General features: G+C 40.3%; 1 protein-coding gene across 2 annotated transcripts in view; it reads left to right on the top strand.

The window, feature by feature from the left end:
• The window catches only part of myo1ea (myosin IEa), a 59,518-nt gene that overhangs the window by 9,644 nt on the left and 29,711 nt on the right, over window positions 1–20,163 (top strand). For both annotated transcript variants that reach the window (XM_053492523.1, XM_053492522.1), the window contains exons 2-5: window positions 8,554–8,697; window positions 10,867–10,956; window positions 11,338–11,432; window positions 15,821–15,908. In XM_053492523.1, coding sequence (XP_053348498.1) covers window positions 8,554–8,697; window positions 10,867–10,956; window positions 11,338–11,432; window positions 15,821–15,908 — 417 coding nt within the window. The remainder of the gene's footprint in view (window positions 1–8,553; window positions 8,698–10,866; window positions 10,957–11,337; window positions 11,433–15,820; window positions 15,909–20,163) is intronic.

Below are 20,163 nucleotides of genomic sequence, written 5' to 3'. Positions count from 1 at the left end.
AAATTTTCTTCCCTTGGCTCACGACCATGGACTGAAATTTATCAACTTTTGGAAAAGTTACAAAATTGCCAGCTATATTTTCTATTTAAATATTTGGAACTTTTTAGCCACCGTTAGCTTTGGTTATGGTACACAGTGTCATTTGAGAAAATGATTCCTAATGCTCTCTGGACCGTGCCATCAAGGAAGTGAAAATCAAGTACATTCACGTCCACTCAGGTCGTCAGCTGACTTCATTTTATTACCACATACTGCCTCCAGAGACTGGTACAGTGGTCACTATGCATGATGTGTGCATCACTTTATGTGCTTCCCTTCATACCCTAAAGCACCCATTGCTCTGGAATAGGGTCAATTTAAACACATCGGACCACATGACCTTATTAAATTGCTCCAAAATCCATTCTTTATGCTCTTTTTCTCTGATTAGCGTCAGCCTTCTTGGTTTCCTAATGTCCTAATCCTGTAATTTCTTGTGTGTGTATGTGTGTGTGTGGAAATGCTTTTACTTTCAATATTACATATAGATGTAATTTCTATTGTTGATTTTTGTAATTCAACTCGCATTTACATGATCTTCACTTATGGACATTAGTCATTATGTGCAGTGGACGACAGTGCAGGACTGTCCTTCCAGGTTTTAATTAAGCCTTGGACACCTTCTGTCCTAATTCTAGTAAAATCAGCAATCTCCTTAGTTGTTTTCTTTGCTTGATGCAGACGTTTACTGTCCCTTTCCCTTTGGAAACATGATTTCTTTTGGCCAGGCAGTATGGATACAATGAAATGAATGCATAGAATTAAGTTAGCTTTTGGGCTTTTTTTCGTGTCTTAAATTTCGCAGTTAAGCCATCAAGAGAATATGCTCGAATGTGACGGGATAAGTGGTCAGTTGTAAAATCAGACGTAGTAATTTATTCTGGAAAAACAAACCCAGCACTATGCTCGTATGTGAATCTCAGACCACCCAGGGAACGAATGAAAATCTCCGGCATATTTAGCAGTGCTTAAGCAGGTTGATTCTGTCTTTCTCACCAGCATGAAGTAGCATAGTTGATCTCAAAGCTTCAGAACTTTTAGATTGTAGATGCTGGACCTGATAAGTCACTAGTTGCATTCTCCAACATGACCCTACAGACATGTGATTCTTGTACACTTCTCTGTTTTTTTGGGAAAAAAAAATAAGGATGAAAACTGCAGCCTAGACAAACAGGAACCATCGTGTGATACAGGAAGTCACAGATATAGATGTAGAAATGATTCACCTACGTTCTGTTGTCTGGAAAAATCCTAAAATGGTGCTAACGTTTGCTCATCACATTCACTTCCCTATTAGATTCCATTTGTTGCATGTTTTCTTCCCGTAGCTGAAAGCAGAACTAAAAAACATGGGCTGAATTTAGAGATGTTGGCGCCGAGGTTTTAGGCAGTAGCCAGGCCTTTATGGACGACTCCCATCTTGGCTTACATTGCTCTGGCATTGTCTCTATGGGCGAAGGTAACACTAGTGCCCCCACCCTTAGGCTGCAGGCACTCTCAGCAATTATGAGCTCCATTAATTTTATTATTATAATTAGTGAAGCGATGCGTAATACGTAATCACAATTTCTTAGAGTTTGATTATTTTATTAAATATTTAAGGTACTTGTGTGGTTTAATAAAATACATTCATCAACATTATGATCTCTTTTTACAATTATTCCTTTTAAAGTCAGGTCTTTACTGTATGTTTTGTATTTTTTCCAAGATACTCACGTTTCCATTTAACGTTCTCCAGGTTTCAATGTGGGAATATTTCTGTTTTCCCTTTGTAACATTCGGAGGGCTTGACACCACACCTAGTCTAAATGATCAAACTTGGCACCCTTTTGCTAGGTTTGGATTTGAGTCATTTTCCCCCATTTTTTTACGCACCCAGGAGCTGATACTACATAAGGACTTGGAGTTTGCTCTCGTGCCAACTTAGAGCTGTGTGTCAGTCGTGTTCCAGGACCACGTAATTCCATGTGGTCTGCCAAGTTTATACCCTGGGCCTAATGAATATCCCGAAAACACATCATCAGTTCTGTTCCGTCAGAAAGCCATTTTTTTTAAGTGCCACTTGCATAACTCTCACATCCCAAGCTTAGATAAGAATGGAAGGGTTGTGTCAGGAAGGGCATCCGGTGGAAAACCTGTGCCGACCAAGTCCGCCGTGCCAACCCCTTAAAGAGAGCAGCCCAAAGAACAGCACCAACAAGAAGTTGAATGAATCTCGCAGTAATACAGGCTTGTGGATAATGTATGACCATGAACAAACCCAGAACCAGGGACTCAAAATATACTGCTGCAGAACCAATTAATGCATGAAAAACCCCTGGCAGTAGTTCTGCAATTCCAGATTTTGAAACCATTACAGCCTGTGCAGCAGATCCTCCCTTGTGACCGTGCACGTGCATTTATGTGCATTTTATTTTCCTGAAATGACAGATTAGTATGTGTTTATTTTTGTGGAATTTTTTCGTGCCATATGCGTCACTGTTTCTCGCAATTCATGTTAAGTGTATAAAGTGCGTAAGTGTAATTTGTACATCTTGTGTGATATCTGTATAGAATTTTATTTTGTTGAACATCCCCCATGTCCAAAGACAATAAAGATATTCTTTTCTATTCTTTTACTTTCTGATGGTCTATTGGATTGGAAATGCTTAAAAGTCGGCGTGTGTTTTGTCTAGTATTGACCCTAACATGCCAGCTTGAGGACTCCTCCTCTAAAGGGTTTCAGCAATTAAACTGCAAATCTAATGATTCACTTTATGAATGATGACATTTTTTGCTCATTCTGTCCAACACCTGTGTTATACATGTAACAGTGCATGGTTAACCCTTTTTCTATTTTCATATGCCACCCTTTATATATATATTTTGTATCACAGATTATGGATGCACTGTCCCTTTCCCACATCAGTGGTATTAAGCTTTAAACTAGACGAGTAACTGACCTTTTGAGTAATTTAGCTTATTATGTACAGTTAAAATGCCATGCACATACTGTATACGTTTGCGTGTTCAGAGTAGCTGTTGCTCCGTTCTTCCCTTCGAATACAAAATGCCAATACAGAGAGGGAATAACCTGTTCTGTCTCAGTATTTCCAATTCTGAGAGACTTCATGAAAACAGTCGGTGGTGTGAAAACCAGATGTCTGGGAAGTGCAGTGAAGTTTAAGGGGAAAGGTGGGGAGGGGGGGGAGTGCCGCCTGACTGTGATACTGAATCAGACCCAACCATTTCCTGTGCCCGGCCTGACTCCGCTCCACGCGCTCCATATAAGGCCATGGAATTTGCATTTGGGAACTGACAGACTGTATGGATCTGGAGCTGGTGCTGGATTACATTTTTCAGTTAGTGTTCTCTTCCAGCACTTTATGGGGAAAATATGTCTCAAAAATTTGCCACCATTCCTTTTTACGGGTAAAAGTCTTGAGTGTTTTTTTTTTCCTTTGGATATTCTGAGGTTCTCAGCTCTTTTATTTTACTAATTGGTCACACCTGAGGGATTGTAGATGAAATAAACTGCTTAGATTTTTTTAGGGTAATTTTTTTTGCCTGCAGCTGATATACATTTGCTTCTATTTTTAATTTGCACACCCTAATGTTGATGTATATAAAAGGTTTGAGATGATGATACTGCAGGCGCCCTTACTGTATATCACAAACTCCTTACACACTTACCACTTACAATCAGGCCACCCGGTACAGCTTCATCTCATTCATAATGCAAGCCTGCATTTAGCGCAGCGCTCTGAAGGAGGTAAGTAGTACTTTCCAAATGTATACTTTCACAGTGCTTCTTAAAAAAAAAAGGCAAAAAAAAAAGCCTGATTTTAAATGAAGTATGCCGCCTACTTTTTATGGAAGCCAGTCTTCAAATTAAATGACTTTGGCTGATGTTGGTTCATTGCAAAGGGTCAGTTTTTGGCTCCTCACACCATGGGATGTGTGTGACATAACAAGCGGATTCATTATCACGGTCTAAAAGGAGTGCTCGCCGATCCTGGGTGAACCACAGAAGTATCCTGAACTTTTGCCTTTTGTGTTTCCGCTTTTGAACCTCTCTCTTTCCCAACAGAACATTATCATTCCTAAGTAAGCACAGTGGGAACAAATCTGTCTCAGTAAAATGACTGTTTCCTTTAATTTTAAAGATTTTTGAAGAAGATCCTTCCTAAAGCTCCACTCTGGATGTGGGACCATTTTAAATAATGTCCTGACCGGAAACGTGGAATAGGTGCTGAAGTTCTGTGCCAATTCCTTAAAGATTAAATAAATCATATTTTAATACGAAAATACATTATTGTTGCTCTTCCTCTGGTTAGACTCACAATGTTAAGTAAAATGAGAGTAAAAGCCCACGTTGAGGTCTGTACTTTGGTGACATGAGTCACTTTCCCTATGTTCATACTAACACAAGCATAAAACCGCATTTTTTTTCTTCCACTTTTTTGTGAGTCAGCTATGAATGTGAACAGTTGCAGGTAGGAACTTAAGTCTGGAGTGGGGAAGTTAAAAGGGTCAGACCAGGTGAGCCTTGGGCCTGGGACTAGTCGTTTGGATCCGTTTCCTAAGCAAGTCATGCCTAATTTGCATGGAATTTAGAAAATCTCAGTTCAGTTCATCTCCCGTTGCTCTTATTGTACACTTAAAAAGCTTCGACTTTCATCCATATTTGCTATAATTGGTTCTTTGGCTGTCAGTTTTAGCCCGTTTGAATAATCTTGAAATTTTAACACGTTTTTTTTTTTATGTAAATTAATCAGATGACCCAGTTTGACTCTAATGGCTCCCCATAATTGCAGCCCGGTTCCCGGCTATGTGTGTGATAATGGCACAATTTTAATGTCATCGATTAAATATAAGCTGTGAGAGTGGTGGCTCAGGCGGCCGAGGCTCAAGGTTGTTGATTTTTGGATCTGAGGATCCGAGTTCGGGTTCCGCCGTCAGTGGGTTGCCACACCCCATACCACCCAGCCAGTGCATGCAGTGCCGTTCCCATTTAAATTCGAGAGATATTAAATTAACATTTTTTTAATGATATAATAAAACTGCATAATTGTTTTCGTCTAACCAGTTTGTCATGCATGTCTTTATTCCAACATTGCACGTCTGTCATAGTAATTAATCACAATAAAAAATCTGATTTACTTGTATTATAAACGTGCAGTTTTTTTAATCGATTGACAGCACTATATAGTGCACAAAGCTGCTTGAAGATAAGCAATATATGAATCAATGTAAATTTCATTCAACAATATCACAATTAATGTAACAGTATCACAAGTAATAAAATACATAATTTTCAAAATGCTTGATTTATTTTTGTTCGAATACAGGGAATACAAAGCAGCAGCTAATACATGTCTTTTCGAGGGCTGCCGGAGCTGCTGGTTTGGCTACCGTTCAATCAGAAACACGTGGCGTGAAAAAGAATGGTCCTAAAGAGCATTTGGGCTTCAGAGATTTTTTTTAAGGCACAGCTGAACTCACATTCCACAGCTTTTGTGCAAAGCCTGATTGCAAAGAAATTCAGACAAAAAGCACGGGAACACACCAGACAGAAATGGTGTTAGATGATCTAAGGTTAGCTTCTTCGGTTTCTCCTATGGAGACTATGGACGTGTGTAAAATAATCTACATCTCTAAGTTTTTTTCCTAGATAATAGGTTTCCTGGCTCCCTTTTTTTCCTTATACGCCTCCAAGGCCTAATGAGGTCCCATCTAATGGAAGTGGCATCACACCAAAATGACACCCACTACCAGGTTACCAATAAGAGGTATCCTACTGTTATGTGCTGGTTGCTGGAAAACATGTTAACAGCTACCATGTGGAAAATTGTTTGAACTGTGATTTAGCACGATTACTGCAGTAGGAAGGGGGGAAATATCTGGGAAAAAAAAAAAACGCAAGACAGAGGCGGAATAGTACCCAAAAGTCGATTAACATTCCTTGTTATGCAAGATGGAGTTTGTAAAAAAGGTGAGAGGTGTACATTTAGCTGAAGAAACTAAAATGCCCAACATGTAGTTCTAATGATAGATTAATAAAGTCCTTTTTGTTCTTTTTCACTTTCTTGTAGTTTACCTTCTTAGGTTTATTTGCTCCTGAGTTCATTTAAGCTCATTGAGAACGGGGAACATTATAAATCCATTCCACCGTGTGTTGTTTCAGACCGTGAAGTGATGTAACAATTACGTAGTATAAAGATTTAAGTGTTGGCACAGGAGCTTCGTCCTTAGTAGGAGCTCGCACCTACAGGGTTGAGGGTTCGATTTTTGCATCAGGTCTGTGTGCATGTTCTTGTGTTTGGTGGACTCCCAGCGGCGGTTTAAATATTCTTCCCAAATTGGCCATAGTTTATGAATGTGTGTGCACGTGCCCTTAGAGTGTGCCCCCCTCCCAGTGCACAAATTTTTGCTTTATGCGACTCTGTACAGGTTAAGCCTTTTTAAGTGTCATTTTCTACAAAACAATTAAAGCATTCCAGAAAACTTTAAAGAAGAGTGAAAATCAGACATGCCAAGCCTGACAAAACGCTCACACCAAACCAGGAAAAGAAAGTTAATTTTGAAGCTAAATGTTGAAGCTGATATTTTTTCCGCATGTTCTCCAGCCTGTGTTTGCAACTCTTGATTTAATATCCGTATATCTCAAGAGTACAATTAATCATGTTGCGTAGTGGCCTCAGTTGACACTGGCTCATTGCCCATGATGGATGACCATGATGAATGATGTCCCACTGCGTACCCTGCAAAATCAAAAGAGTGAAACAGATAGAGAGAAAGGAAGTGGAGGGACCTGAGATCTAAGAAAAGCATGCATCAAAAGCAGCATTTGCAGTGGATGGGGTAAAAGATTCGCCTGACACTGCACTTTTCATGAGTTTAGAGGAAACCAAGTCATCATCTGGTGTGTTGAGAGAAAATAGACCGTGTTCCAAATGTGTTGGTTATTAAATCGGACGTGGTCACTTCACTGAGTGGACAGTTTTGGCACTCTGATCGTCAGCAGTGTCTGCGCTTTTACAAGGTTCGGAATAGGTTTGCTGATGAAGGAATAGCACCAAAGCTGGCTATGCAGTGACGAGGTTGTATTCTGGTCCTGCTTTTGGGTGTGAAGTCATTGGTGCAGATGATAAACAACATGTTTTGCTGATTTGGCCTGTGAACATACAGCAATCAGCAGTAATACTAAACCACTAATATAGTGTACTTCCCCTTGTGCTGTCAAAACAGTTATGATCCATTGTGGCATGAACTCCACAGGACCTCAGAAGGCGTGTTGTGGTATCTGGCACCAAGATGTTAGCAGGAGATCCTGGAAGTTGTGAGGTGGGACTTCCATGGAACAGACTTGCTTGTCCAGCACTTCCCACAGATGCTCGATCAGACTGAGGTCTGGGGAATTTGGAGGCAACAGCCTTGTCCTGTTTCTCAAACCATTTCTGAACAATTTTTTTTGCAGCGAATGAAAAGAGGCCCTTGCCATTAGGAAATACTATAATGGTGTATACATGTGAAAGTAACATCAACATGAATGGCAGAACCCAAGGTTTCCCAGCAGACATGGCCCAAAGCATCACACTGCATCTGCCATCTTGCCTTCTTCCCATAGTGTAGTCTGGTGTTATCTCTTCTTTAGAGATGTGACACACGCACACATCGAGCCACGCATGATTTCTCAGACCAGACGAGCTTCATTGATTGCTCCATGGTCCAGTTTTTGTGCTCACTTGCTCATTGACTCATTGTAAGTGCTGGACAGGGATCATCATGGGCACCGTGTCCAGTCTGCACTGGTTCATACATGAAAAGCTGTGATACAAGATGTGTTCTGTCACTTTTCTATGATAGGTAGCACTAACTAGTAGCCCTAGAACTAACTAGATTTGACTAAACAGGTTAGCCTTTGCTCCCCTGGTTCATTGGACCACTTTGGGCAGGTACTAACCACTGAATAAAAGGGACACCCAATAAGACCTGCTGTTTTGGAGATGCCCTGACCCAGTCGGCTAGCTCTCATAATCAGATCCTTACACTTGCCCATTTTTTCTGCTTCCAACACATCAAATCCAAGACCTGACTGTACACTTTCTGCCTAATATGTCCCACCTTTCGAAACGTGAAGTTATAATGAGATAATCAATGTTACTCACTTCCCTTGTCATTGGTTGTAATGTTATGACTGGTTTTACAAGTAGCTCTTTGATAGTGCTGTGCTGTTTTGCATACAGGACAAAGTGAAATTCATATTTCCTGAAACCAACCGTATACAAAACATGATAAATACTAAACACATTTCTAAGAATAGCTCAGCTATTCCCTGAAAATATAATGAATGCACAATATGAAAAACAGTTCTCTAATATACTGTGTTGTATGGAAATCAACATATGCATATATTAGTTTATAAAGGTCATGCTTTTCTAAAGAGAATGTCTTTTTTTGTACTGTTGTGAGTTGTTTGAACTGTTCTTATTTTTCAATAAAATGCATGAACCTTTTTGTGTGTTATAACAGGGGAGCCGGGGACACTACCGGTACCACTGGCAGAGCCACAATGTCAAGCAGAGTGGTGTGGACGACATGGTGTTACTCACCAAAATCAACGAAGACGCCATTGTGGAAAACCTTAAGAAGAGATATATGGATGACTACATTTTTGTATCCTTCATCACAATTACCTCATGTTCAGTAAGGGAGCAAATCCAGGGATATGAGAGGCATTAGTGTTTCTATAAATGTCGTTTTAAACATTCTTGTAATAGTTTAGCAGGATTGATGTGTTGTGTTAAACAGATATTATCAAGCTTCGGCTCAATTATTTATGGAGGTATCGATAAGGATTTGGATGAAGAATGATTTCCTGCGCTTTCTTCAGTTGTGCTCTTGGATTTGTTCCAACATATCATAGATTAACTCTTGATTAGAGTGTCACTACTCTGGCTCAAACAAACATGTACAGCACCAGCCACTTTTGTGCTGCAATGTACGAAAACATAAATTAGGAAACTAGTACAGAAAATGGACTAAATTATTAGCAGGCAGATGTATCAGAGCAGATAGGACAGAGACACAGTAAACCTCATTGGCTAATTTGTTATTCAAAGGCTCAGGCAGACAGAATCCAATAAATGGCCTAAGGTCAGATATTCAGTAAGTACATACAGGAAACAGGCAGCTAAGGTTACCTGAGAACAGGTCCACATAGGCACAATCAGGAAACAGGCACAGGCTACGAACCCGAAATCCAGTCCAGGGATCAAATATCCAGAGTACACACACTGATCAGCTATCACATTAAAACCATTAACAATAGAGACCTAGGTTTTGAAGTGCCCTTGTGCTATTGGGTTGGCTCTGGCCCTGTGGGATGTGACTCCCCAGCCCCTCTGGATCGGGCTTGTTTGTCCAGCAATCACATGGGTGCTCAATTGAATTGGGATCTGGGGAGTTTGTAGGCCTGGTCAGTACCCTTAGGCTCTTTGCCCACTGTGTGGTGGGCTGTTTTGCAGTGTGTGTTGTGGTGGTTACCTCTGATGGCCAGCATTGACTCTTTTTGTGCTGCATTGGCTTGGTCGAGTCTTAGGACGAATTACCAACAGGCAGCAGATTGAGAGCGAGTCGAAAAGAAAGGCAGGGTCTGGTACAAATGCAGGGAACAGGCAGATGGCTGGAAAGCTCAAACACGATGTGAAGGAGACAATCTGGCAAATTGACTGAGAACTGAGGCTGGTTTAAATAGAGAAGGACAGAGCAGAGATGATCGAACACAGGTGCAGCTTGTTAGGACCGCTGCACGGGACGAGAGGGAGAAACCGGCTCAGTCGGGGTGCTCAAAAAGGAATACACTTCAAACAGGAAGTGCGTGAAACCATGACACATGAACCTTTTTGTTTACTTGCAAGAAGCAAACATTTTAATCAAAGATCAAACTGTTCTACTTTGACTTGTGTGATTTCCATGCTTGAAAACTAAACCAAGCAATCCTGGATTATATCTGTGCTGTATAATGTATATAAGAAAGTGGTTTTCATCTTTGGTCCTAGAGGACCACCTCTGTACGCTGTACATTTTAGTGCTTTCAGAGCTCTCATCAAACATGATTTAACTAATCAGCTAATTAACAGTCTTTTCTAATTTAAATTCATTCTGATAGAGCAGGGAAAGCACTGAAATAAACAGCGCAGGGGGTTCTCCAGGACCAGAATTGAGAACCAGGGGAATAAAGTCAGGGTATGTGGCAACACTCAAGTCTTCATTCATAATAATGGAGTCAATGCCTCTTCATCCCTTGCACAATTGCTTAAACGATCCCAGCGAAATCTCAAGGGTCATAAACTCCTCTGGCTTTATTAGGATTAAGGTTTTTTTGCTGATTTGGTCCAATGGAAGTTTTAACTCAAACTAAGTGCTTTTATTGTGGTCAGAAAATAGTAACAAGTGATGTAGTGTTGTAGTCAGTGGCATATGGGACTGAGGTCAGCATGAGTCAAACTCAATGCTTCCTTTATTTGCAATGAGCAGCAGCCGCCAAAACTGACTCTAGTCAAAGTCAAAGAAGACAGTGCTGCCTTTGCAAAAGCTCTTTCCTAGCAGGCGGATGTTCATCTGCAACCACATGACAAAAGCTCACCGCTATCATCATCATCATCATCCATTTTTAGCTACATTAGATGCTTATAAGTGGCAATGATGTAATGATTGTGATTCGTCAAGATGATTATTACTGTTGTTATTGATGCCTAAAAAAAGGAGAACCACAATGTAATCCGGTGTATAATGGGCTGTGCCTGAACCAGATGCGTTGTAACCCTTGACTTATGTACCCAGACTTATATCGGACCTGTGCTCATATCTGTTAACCCTTTTAAACAGATGCCATACTTTGGGGACAAAGAGGTGGAGATGTACCAAGGAGCTGTAAGTATTATGTTGCAACTGAAAAAGAAACCCTTGAAAAAAATGAAAGACTTTGAATTAAATGTAGTTTGATACCCATTCGTCCCGAAAGTAAAATCCGAAACCCTTGATATTTATAGAACAATAATTATTTTTGCGATTATTTTCTCTCACCACTGAAGATTTCAAAAAAATAGGGTGCGGTCCAGATACTCATACCTACCGCATTCTTCGGTAAGGGAATGTAGCTCAGACCTGTCCTATAATGAAGTCACCTGACATCATCTCAGCACAACAGCATGTTTGCCTGAGAACTGATAGCTTACTCAAACTGTTATGCCGTGGGAATGTTGCTATTTATTTATTTTGACCTGCTCTAATCATCCCCTCTTGTTTATTTAGGCTCAGTATGAAAACCCTCCTCATATCTATGCACTGGCAGACAATATGTACAGAAACATGATGATTGACCGTGAAAGCCAGTGCGTCATTATCAGGTAGGCAAACAAACTGTCTGACTCATCTTTCTTATACAAGTGGGCGTTGTCTTTGTTTGGTGAGGCGGAGGTTTTAGCAGTAGCACTAATGCACACATAGCAGGTTTTTCACTTTCATCAATGTCAGGAGACAATTAATGACTTGTGCTTTATGGATGGGAGGGAAGCAGGCCTGCCCAGCTGAAACACTTTACTGGGTGTTTTGGATGCTGGTTGGCCCTTCTTTTTTTTTTTTTGACAAACTAAAAGGAAGTGTGTGTGTGTGTGTGTATGTTTACACCACTTTCTATACTCAGTCCAGTTATTAATCTTCAGCATGTCAGTATTATGGAATTACTTGTCATCTCAAGTTACTCTTGGTGGATATTTGCATTTTTTCTAGGTAGGAAGAAAACAAAGGGCAGCAGCTATTGATTTTTATGTTTCCTGCTTCGTCGCTCCAGGAAGTAATACTCTCACAGGCTCTGTTGCTGCTGTACATCAAAATTAATTTATTCAAAGGAATCCAAACAAATTTAAAAGTTTTATTGCGACAGGATGCAAAGTGCCTGTCGCAGTAATACAATTTAAAAGATTGTTTATGTAACAACCTCAGCCGCAACCTCATTTTCCCCTTTCGTCCGTTCCAACCACTCAGCATTCAGCATCACCAGTTTACTAATCACCGGCCTAATCATCTGCCATCATCTGCACCTGTTTCTCACTGGGTCACGCCTTCAGTTAGATTTTTATTATGCTTAAATTATTCATAGATAATTCACATCATCTTGGGCGTAACAAACAAAGAACATTCCTCTGAAACCAGACAGGTGCTGGGACTGGACTGAAAGTAAGAGTCAAAAAAGTCCTTTAGGAAGCCTGGAGAACTATTCCTCAAGGCTAAATAAAAAATAAAAGAAATCCTGGATCTTTTGGAAGCAAAATGTGAAGAAATAGGTTTTTTAGAAAATCATCATAGTTAGTCTCCAGGAGAACCTGTGATATGTTCCGTGCAGTGCCACAGTGCCACCCTAAAATATTTTCTCAGTTAAAGCCTTTAACAAAGCCCTCCATTCATGTGTAAAGCTGATAGAGAGAGGGAGACTATGAACTCGAAAAAGGGAAAAGCCATGCTCTAGTTTCTGGTGTGTGTTGGTGGTCTTCTGGTCGGTTGAGACCTGTGATGTGACTGTATTTCTGACATCATGGTGAATGTCTCACGCTTCAGCATTTTTCTTTCCTTTCGATTGTTTGTTCAGCACAGTTTGGCCATAAAATAAACTGGAAGCGGGATTGTGATCGACCAGATTAGCAAAACAAAGCCCCTGCATGAAACTGCTGCTCAGGCATTCTGTGGTCAGCGAAGTACTTTTACCATTCGGGTATTATTAAAGACTTTCTTCATTACTCATTCAGTGACACACTCCCAGGATGTTAGTTCATAGTTTTCTTGTTATTATGTAGTCCTTTTGAGATTGTGTGATTCCTCAGGCTGCGCTCTTCTAAAAACAATTCTCTTTCTGTAAGCACAAATCGGTCAGTCGCTCTGCTTATGCTCCGTCTCAGGTTCTTCCGCTCCCTTTTTTGAAGTAGCTCATACATAACCATCTGACCAAACTATGGCATAGACTCCCATTGTTCAAGCATCACAATACTGGCGGAAGCTGAGGGGGGTGCTGCTTCAAAAACAGTCTTGGAGGAAGCCATTTAGAAAGGAAATTATGTCTCACTAGAACCGAGGTAAGGATATAAAGAGAATGGACATTATGCCCAGGAAGGCAGTGACACCTCATCACCTCATTATCACGCGGTCATGTGACATCGCCACGAAAAGCCAGACTGGACATAAAGAAGTTTGGTTCAGGAAATGCGAACACCGGCATGGTGGAGTGGAGTGTGGTACAGTGTCTGTTTTGGCTAAAAGGTAATGAGTTTTATCACTGCGTGTTGAATGACTGAAGCAGATGGTGAAGGTTTACAGGAAATACTGGCGGCGCTGGTGTCGCCACGTGTCCATGTTTGGCCAATAAATCCATGTAGTCCTTGGCTGTGTAATTACAGTACAATATACAATGGGGAACTCCCATAGGACAGGATTAAAAATAGCACCCAGCTTAAGGCTCAAGCCCTTGGTGTGGAACGAGAGAAGTGCCAATTCATGTATTATTCATTTCGTTCAGAGTGGAAAGCCAGCATCACTTATATGTAGAGTTGCACAGAGGTGTATGATAACAGCAACATTTTTTCCAAGCTTTGGCGTATTTCAGTGTTCAGTTTCTTTCTAGCTTTCTCGACTAAAGAGGGAGGAACCAGATGTGGCCTTTTTCTTTTTTCTGCGCTGTCCTTTCTGAAATGCTTTTCTGCTCACCAGGGTTCAAAGTGGTTATCTGTGTGTTTATGTTTGTTTGAGTTTCCTTGAGGTGGAACCGGTGCAAAATAAGCCATGTGAACAGTATCTGCCGTGCGCTGAATGTTATTTGTGTTTCCGCACCATTATATGTAACTCTAGACATTGTTATACATGAAAGCTTAGCAATTCCTGAAATACTTAGCGATCTGGCATCAATACCTGTGCTATGGTGAATTACATTGCGATGTTTAATTTAAACATTAACTGAAGCTTTTGACCTGTACTGTGTCTATATCAGTTTATGTATTGCAGTGCTGCTGCATGAGCAGGTATGCATGCAGCGGACATAATAAAGTGGACAATGGCTGTGTTTTCATGGTGTGCATGAAAGCTCTGGATTTATTTCTCAGGATGAAATTAGCTGCAAAGAATAGGGGTATAGAGTTACTGTCGTGTAACATCATGGGTCTTTGAGTGTTTCCGTTACAGCTGCATCGGCTTTAAACTGTATTACAAACAGGATTATTAATGAAATAAATAAAATCCCACTTGATTCTTCTGCTCTTGATGTGTTCTTGAGGCTGGCAAATTCATATCAGAAGTCAAAGCTTCAGTGTGACTGAAACAGGCTCAAACTGATTCTTAGGTTATAATGGTGCATTTATGAAACTAGGCTATTTTTGTCATATGGAAGGAAGAGAATGGCGAATGCTCAACAGGAAACTGTCTTCCGTATGTAGGAAGTTGGGATAAAGTAGCGTTTCTGTTAATTCAGTGAGGCTTTGTGGTTACCGTTACACCAAAATCACATTTTTGCACCATAATACGTCTGTTGAAGTTTCTGAACTTCTGTTGAAGTGGGCTCTGACGTAGTGTGAAATGTCAACATTTCCTAATAATGTCTGAACTCATCGCTATTAGGAAATTTCAATCCTTTTCATTTAACGTTTTTTTGTTCACATCATTGATATAATAAACACGTAAACACTTAAAACGCATTCTGTGCAAAGTCACATTTGTAATTTTTATTCAGGGTAAGGGTAGCTTGGTGGTTAAGGTGTTGCACTGCTGATCAGAAGGTCGAGTACCAGCACCACCCATCTGCTGCTGTTGGGCCAGGGTCTGTCACCCTGTGTTAACCTGGCAACCTGAAGAATCCATAAGAATCAATTTCCATAAGAAAGTTCCACTGAAATGACGGATATTTCTCTAAGGGCCTTGAACCTCCAAGCACAAGGGTTCGAGTCCCGCCTACAGTATGCATGGAGGTCGCATGTTCTCCCCATTCTTGGTGGGTTTCCTCCGTGTACACTGATTTTCTCCCACAGTCTAAGGACATGCAGATTAGACCAGAAGTACATTTTTGTGTCATTATCTTTTGTAATTCTGCTATTTACAATCTTATTTTCTTGAGAAAAGAATTAACCAAAATGTTTTTTTTTTTTTTACAATAATTAGTTTGACTGATTAACTTACAATTGAAACCAGCTGTATCGGAGCAGTTGATGGGCTTAAAGGGTTTGCTCAATGACCTGTATAATGGTTGTTACCGATGCTGGGAATTGTCCTCACAACCTTTAATTAGTTGCCAGAACAATTGTTAAGTTTCCCAAATTCTAAATGGCTGTTTTTTTCGTTAGTGTGTTTTGTTTTGTATTACTTGGGTTGTATGGGAAATATAGCTTTCATGCCTAAGCATTTAAACCATTTCTCCACACTAAATGCTTTATTCTGGTCAGGATCACGCAAGTGGGAAGACAAGCTGAACAGGACGCCAGTGTTTTACTATTCCATACAGAAGCATATAAAAAGTATTTTAAATTGCTGGGCCAGAGTCTGTCAGTTTATTGGTCTCAACTTAAGATAGCACAGTGTGTTCCCTTTTTCTAGTGCCTGCCTCCCTAAAATAGCACATTCATGGTAATGGAAATAGGCAAGATGTTATTTGTGGAACAGCGGTCAATTCTGCTGATGGATGCTGAGAATGTACGAGTGATGCAGCACGCTGTGCCTGTAATGCGTGGGCTGCAGTTTTGACTGCACTTTCCGTGTCTTACAGTGGTGAGAGTGGTGCTGGGAAGACAGTTGCAGCGAAATACATTATGAGCTACATCTCACGGGTGTCAGGAGGCGGAAGTAAAGTACAGGTGAGTCCATCATGTCTGTCTTTTTAATAATAATTTAACTTTGGTTCTAATAAATTTTTCATCTCCCCATATTTTAGATAAGACACTTTAAAGCTTTATTTTTAAACCTTTTTTGACTGCATTAATAGAGAGATTGCATTTTATTTCCCAAAAACAAACCGCTTGCTAAGGACTACACCAACACATATAACCCCTCTCATACTTACTGGACTCTTTCCCTCTAATCACACTCGAGTGTTTTGTGTAATCACTGGAACGCAGCATATAAGGGCTCCGATCTAACATTCGCTTTGTAAAGTATTGCTCATTGCATATTTACCTGACTTGAACTGTAGATTTGTTAAATCTTCAGGCTGCAGGTGCATCCATGTTTATCTCCATTTTATAACAGGATGCTTCACTACTACCATGGATGCAGGATCAGAACCACTATATTCAATATAATCACCATTATAGCGAAAGGTTGACTGGTGACTGCACCAACACATGACTACCTTGGCCGCTAAGTTCCATGCTGGCAAATTTATTATCTCCCAGCCAGATAAATACACCAGAAAAAGCACTAAGCTTGAAGGTTTTTTTTTTGCTGTAGTGTTTCTCTTGTCAAGGAAGTTTATTGGGACGCCCACAAAAAAATCGCCCTCACTTTTATCAGCTTTCGAACCACTAAACTGGGCCACATTGGTATGGTTTCAAGAAGGGAATCTTGAAAATTGGGAAAATTGGGAAAATTGTCTTTTACCAATCATTTCAACACATTTTTACAACTCGTAAGAAAAAAGCAGTTGATTAACAGTAACTTGTATGATATGGCTGCAGTAAGTGGGTGAAATGAACCTTCTGTCAAATCCTCAAGAAAATGATGTGCCTGGGCTACAAGATGACACTTGATTCTTGGCAATGCGTCCATGTATTGATCCTGACTTGATTGTCTGCTTTCTAACTGGCCACCAGCCTGGAGAAACTATACCTCACCAAACATGAGTATCAGCCCTGAATCCATGCAGTTAGGTTGGACAAGGGTGAGTGCTGCCGAACAAGAGAACCGCCCCAAAGAAAAATACGTTCTGACCATTTTATAGGAATGTGCTTCTTCTGTGCCAAAACTCCAGCCAAACAGGCTCCAAAGAAAGCACCAGCACCGTCATCCAGATAAGTCCATTGTATTCGATATCATTCACCCTGCACTTAAAAATCCAGTACTCAGATGTTGTCTCAGTCTTCGCAGTGCTGATTGACTTCAACATTTTTATCTACTATCTACTGTATAACTGTGCATAAAAGTGCTGCTATCAGTTGTCACTAATCCTCTCAGCCTTATAACAATTGCATTCTGTGAAGATTTAGACCAAGCTCAAACCTCTTAGCACATATCATCTTATCTGCCTCCAGGATGGGCACCAATGAAAAACAGTCTTTTAGCATCTCTGACCACTAAGAGTATTGCATCATGCCATATAGGAATTCTGGTTTTCCAGTGTCTTACCAATGCTGTCCTGCTCGGAAGGAATGTTTGTAATAGTCATTGCATTTATTCGTAATTTCCTGATATTATTTATGTACCTATCTGTCTTAATAACACATGTTCTTGAATTACTACTACAGAACAACTTGCTTGTTAAGCTGAAAAATGCAAATTCCCATCCATCAGGGTATATTATCAATTCAAAAGGACTACACTACGACTACTTATGGACGCTTATAGTCAGCATTTGGGCACATATTGCCTCATCCACAGGTCATCCAGGTACACACCTACTGTCAGCCAGGTACTGGTTGCCCAAAATGTTGACTGATGCATCAGTTTGTTTCCTCCTGCATTGCATATGCCTGGGCCAAGGTCCCCTTGAACCTTACCAGTGGGGAAAATTATGCCTCCACACACACTGCAACAATCTAGGTTGCAATTAGGAGTGGAGTTAGTCACCAGCCTGGCATCATGCATCATGCCATAAAAACATCATCATGGTTATCACGGTTTGTTTTTCAAACCACTAGGCATCATTCCTCCACTCAGTTTACCTGCATCCTTTGCTATAGCAGAAATGCTTTTCAGCAACGTGTTTGGATATTTCAGAATCCCAAAAAACAGTTTAGAACTTGAGTCTGGTTGAGCTTCATGAAAAACCTGGGTGTAGTTCCAAGCCTAACATCTGGGTATTATTTTCAAACTAATGATCAGGTTCTGCTGTTAGGATGATTGGGACTGAATACACTCAGAATTGCCTACACCACTTAACAACACTCGTCCTCCTTTGTTCCACTGGAACACTAACGCTACTGATTCACCAACAGTGGACAAATGGTTAAAAAGGAGCAAACAGGCCTGAGAAAGCATGCATACGTGCCTTACACATGTGGAGCAGCCCTGCATTGATAGGGAAACACCATGAGACCAACCCAATGTCTGAGTATGTTTGGCCAAAAACCACTTCCAAATCCCATGAGGTTGTAAGAAGAACTAAACCTCAGTCATATCAGCCTGTACTAGATCCTGAAACAGACCAATGAAGTCACATATAGGATCGACTTACAAGAGCATTTACTGAATAGTACCTTCATTCCATATACAGTATCACACCTCAGACCAGATAATGAGCCACTGATAGCCCACCATGACACCACCAGGACCACTTGACATTGAAGAGCAACCAACATACTTTGTTTAATCAGTACTTAACTCATAGAATGTTGCTGTATCCTGGCCCATGACGTCCAACTGCAGCTAAGAACTTAACACCCTACACCCAGAGTTCCCTAATGCCAGGGGAAGGCTTAGGAAAGACATTGCTTCTGGACTGAGCCCTTTTGGGTTACTCTATCAGGTGCACACCAGAATTGGTTTTCCAAAACACATTACAACCTGCAATATAACCACATTTAATAAAAAAACACAAAAAAAACACATTTAATTAAAAAAAAACACATAAAACCACATTTCACAACACATAACTTCTGTCACGTTCAGTCACTGGACTTCTTTACTGACACACATGCCAGTTCACAATTTTCTGTACATAGTATAATGGCTCTGCTTTCACATTCACTTTGTGAAGTAACACTTAGTGTGTGTGCCTACGTACGTTCACCAAGCCTAGTTTACATGTGTTGTTATTCAGGTTTTCTAATTTGCATTATACCTAGCTTGCAACTTTTTGCATTTTCCCCATTGTTGATGTTTGCTGATCACCTGACCCTTTTGCCTGTTGCCTGTATCACAAACTTTGAACTCTCGGTTTTAGAGTATCGTCTTTCAAATTTCGACCTGCATTTTTCATCTCCATTTCATGATAGCTGATCTGTTCTGTTTTGATTAGCATGTGGTTTATGTATCTGTGTCTTTTTAAGCAGTGTATTGAATTTACAAATGTAGTGTGCTTTATTTCTTTCTGCTTAATTTCTGGATTTGTGCATTTCCTGAAATGGCATATTGTTTCATGGTTGTGTGGCTTTCTCCCTTTCCTGGCATGCTATTTGACTCCCAATGATACACTACACCCTGACCATTATAGTGTGCCTCTCTGTTTCTCTGTTCCTTTTTAGGTCTCTCTCTCTCTATATCTCCCTCTCCACCCTTCCTTATCTGATTTGCAGTTAATGAATTAGAACAAAAGTTTTCTCATCATTTACATTATCCAAAAAAAGTATTCCTAGGCAATATACACTGTCCAGCCAAAAAAAAAACACCATCTGGATTTAACTAGGAAAATTGTTAAGATCCTTCTATTGGATAATTGCTGCAGTGATTAATATGTTTTAGCTTAAGTTATTTAACCCTAACTGATGCAGTGAGTATCTTCTCATTTCTTAAACAACCATGTTAGAAGACATATCCTGGGTCATGGTAAAGATGTTACTCTTGTTTCAAAAGGGTGCAAAAATTGGCCTGCATCAAGCAAAGAAAACAACTAGGCAGATTGCTGAAACTACTAAAATTGGTTTAACAGCTGTAAAACACATTATGAAAACTCAAGGGATTAGGACTAAACAGCTGTGTATCCTTAAGAAAACCACTTATCAGTGAGACTATTTGGAACAAAGACATCAATTCAAAAGCATGAAGAATGGACTGTGGAGCATTGGAAAAGGTCATGCGGTCTGATGAATTGATGGTTCCACAAGAAAGGAAGCGGCTAAAGTGATGCACCCATCATGCCTACTGTCCACTGTACAAGCCTGTGGGGGCAGTGTCATGATCTGGGGTTGCTTCTGTTGGTCAGATCTAGATTCAGCAACGTAATGTATCTAAAAAATG

Source organism: Clarias gariepinus, chromosome 3 (genome assembly GCF_024256425.1).
Source record: "Clarias gariepinus isolate MV-2021 ecotype Netherlands chromosome 3, CGAR_prim_01v2, whole genome shotgun sequence".
Lineage (NCBI taxonomy): Eukaryota > Metazoa > Chordata > Actinopteri > Siluriformes > Clariidae > Clarias > Clarias gariepinus.
Note: the sequence above shows the minus strand (reverse complement) of the source record. Positions and strands in the feature narration are given on the sequence as shown.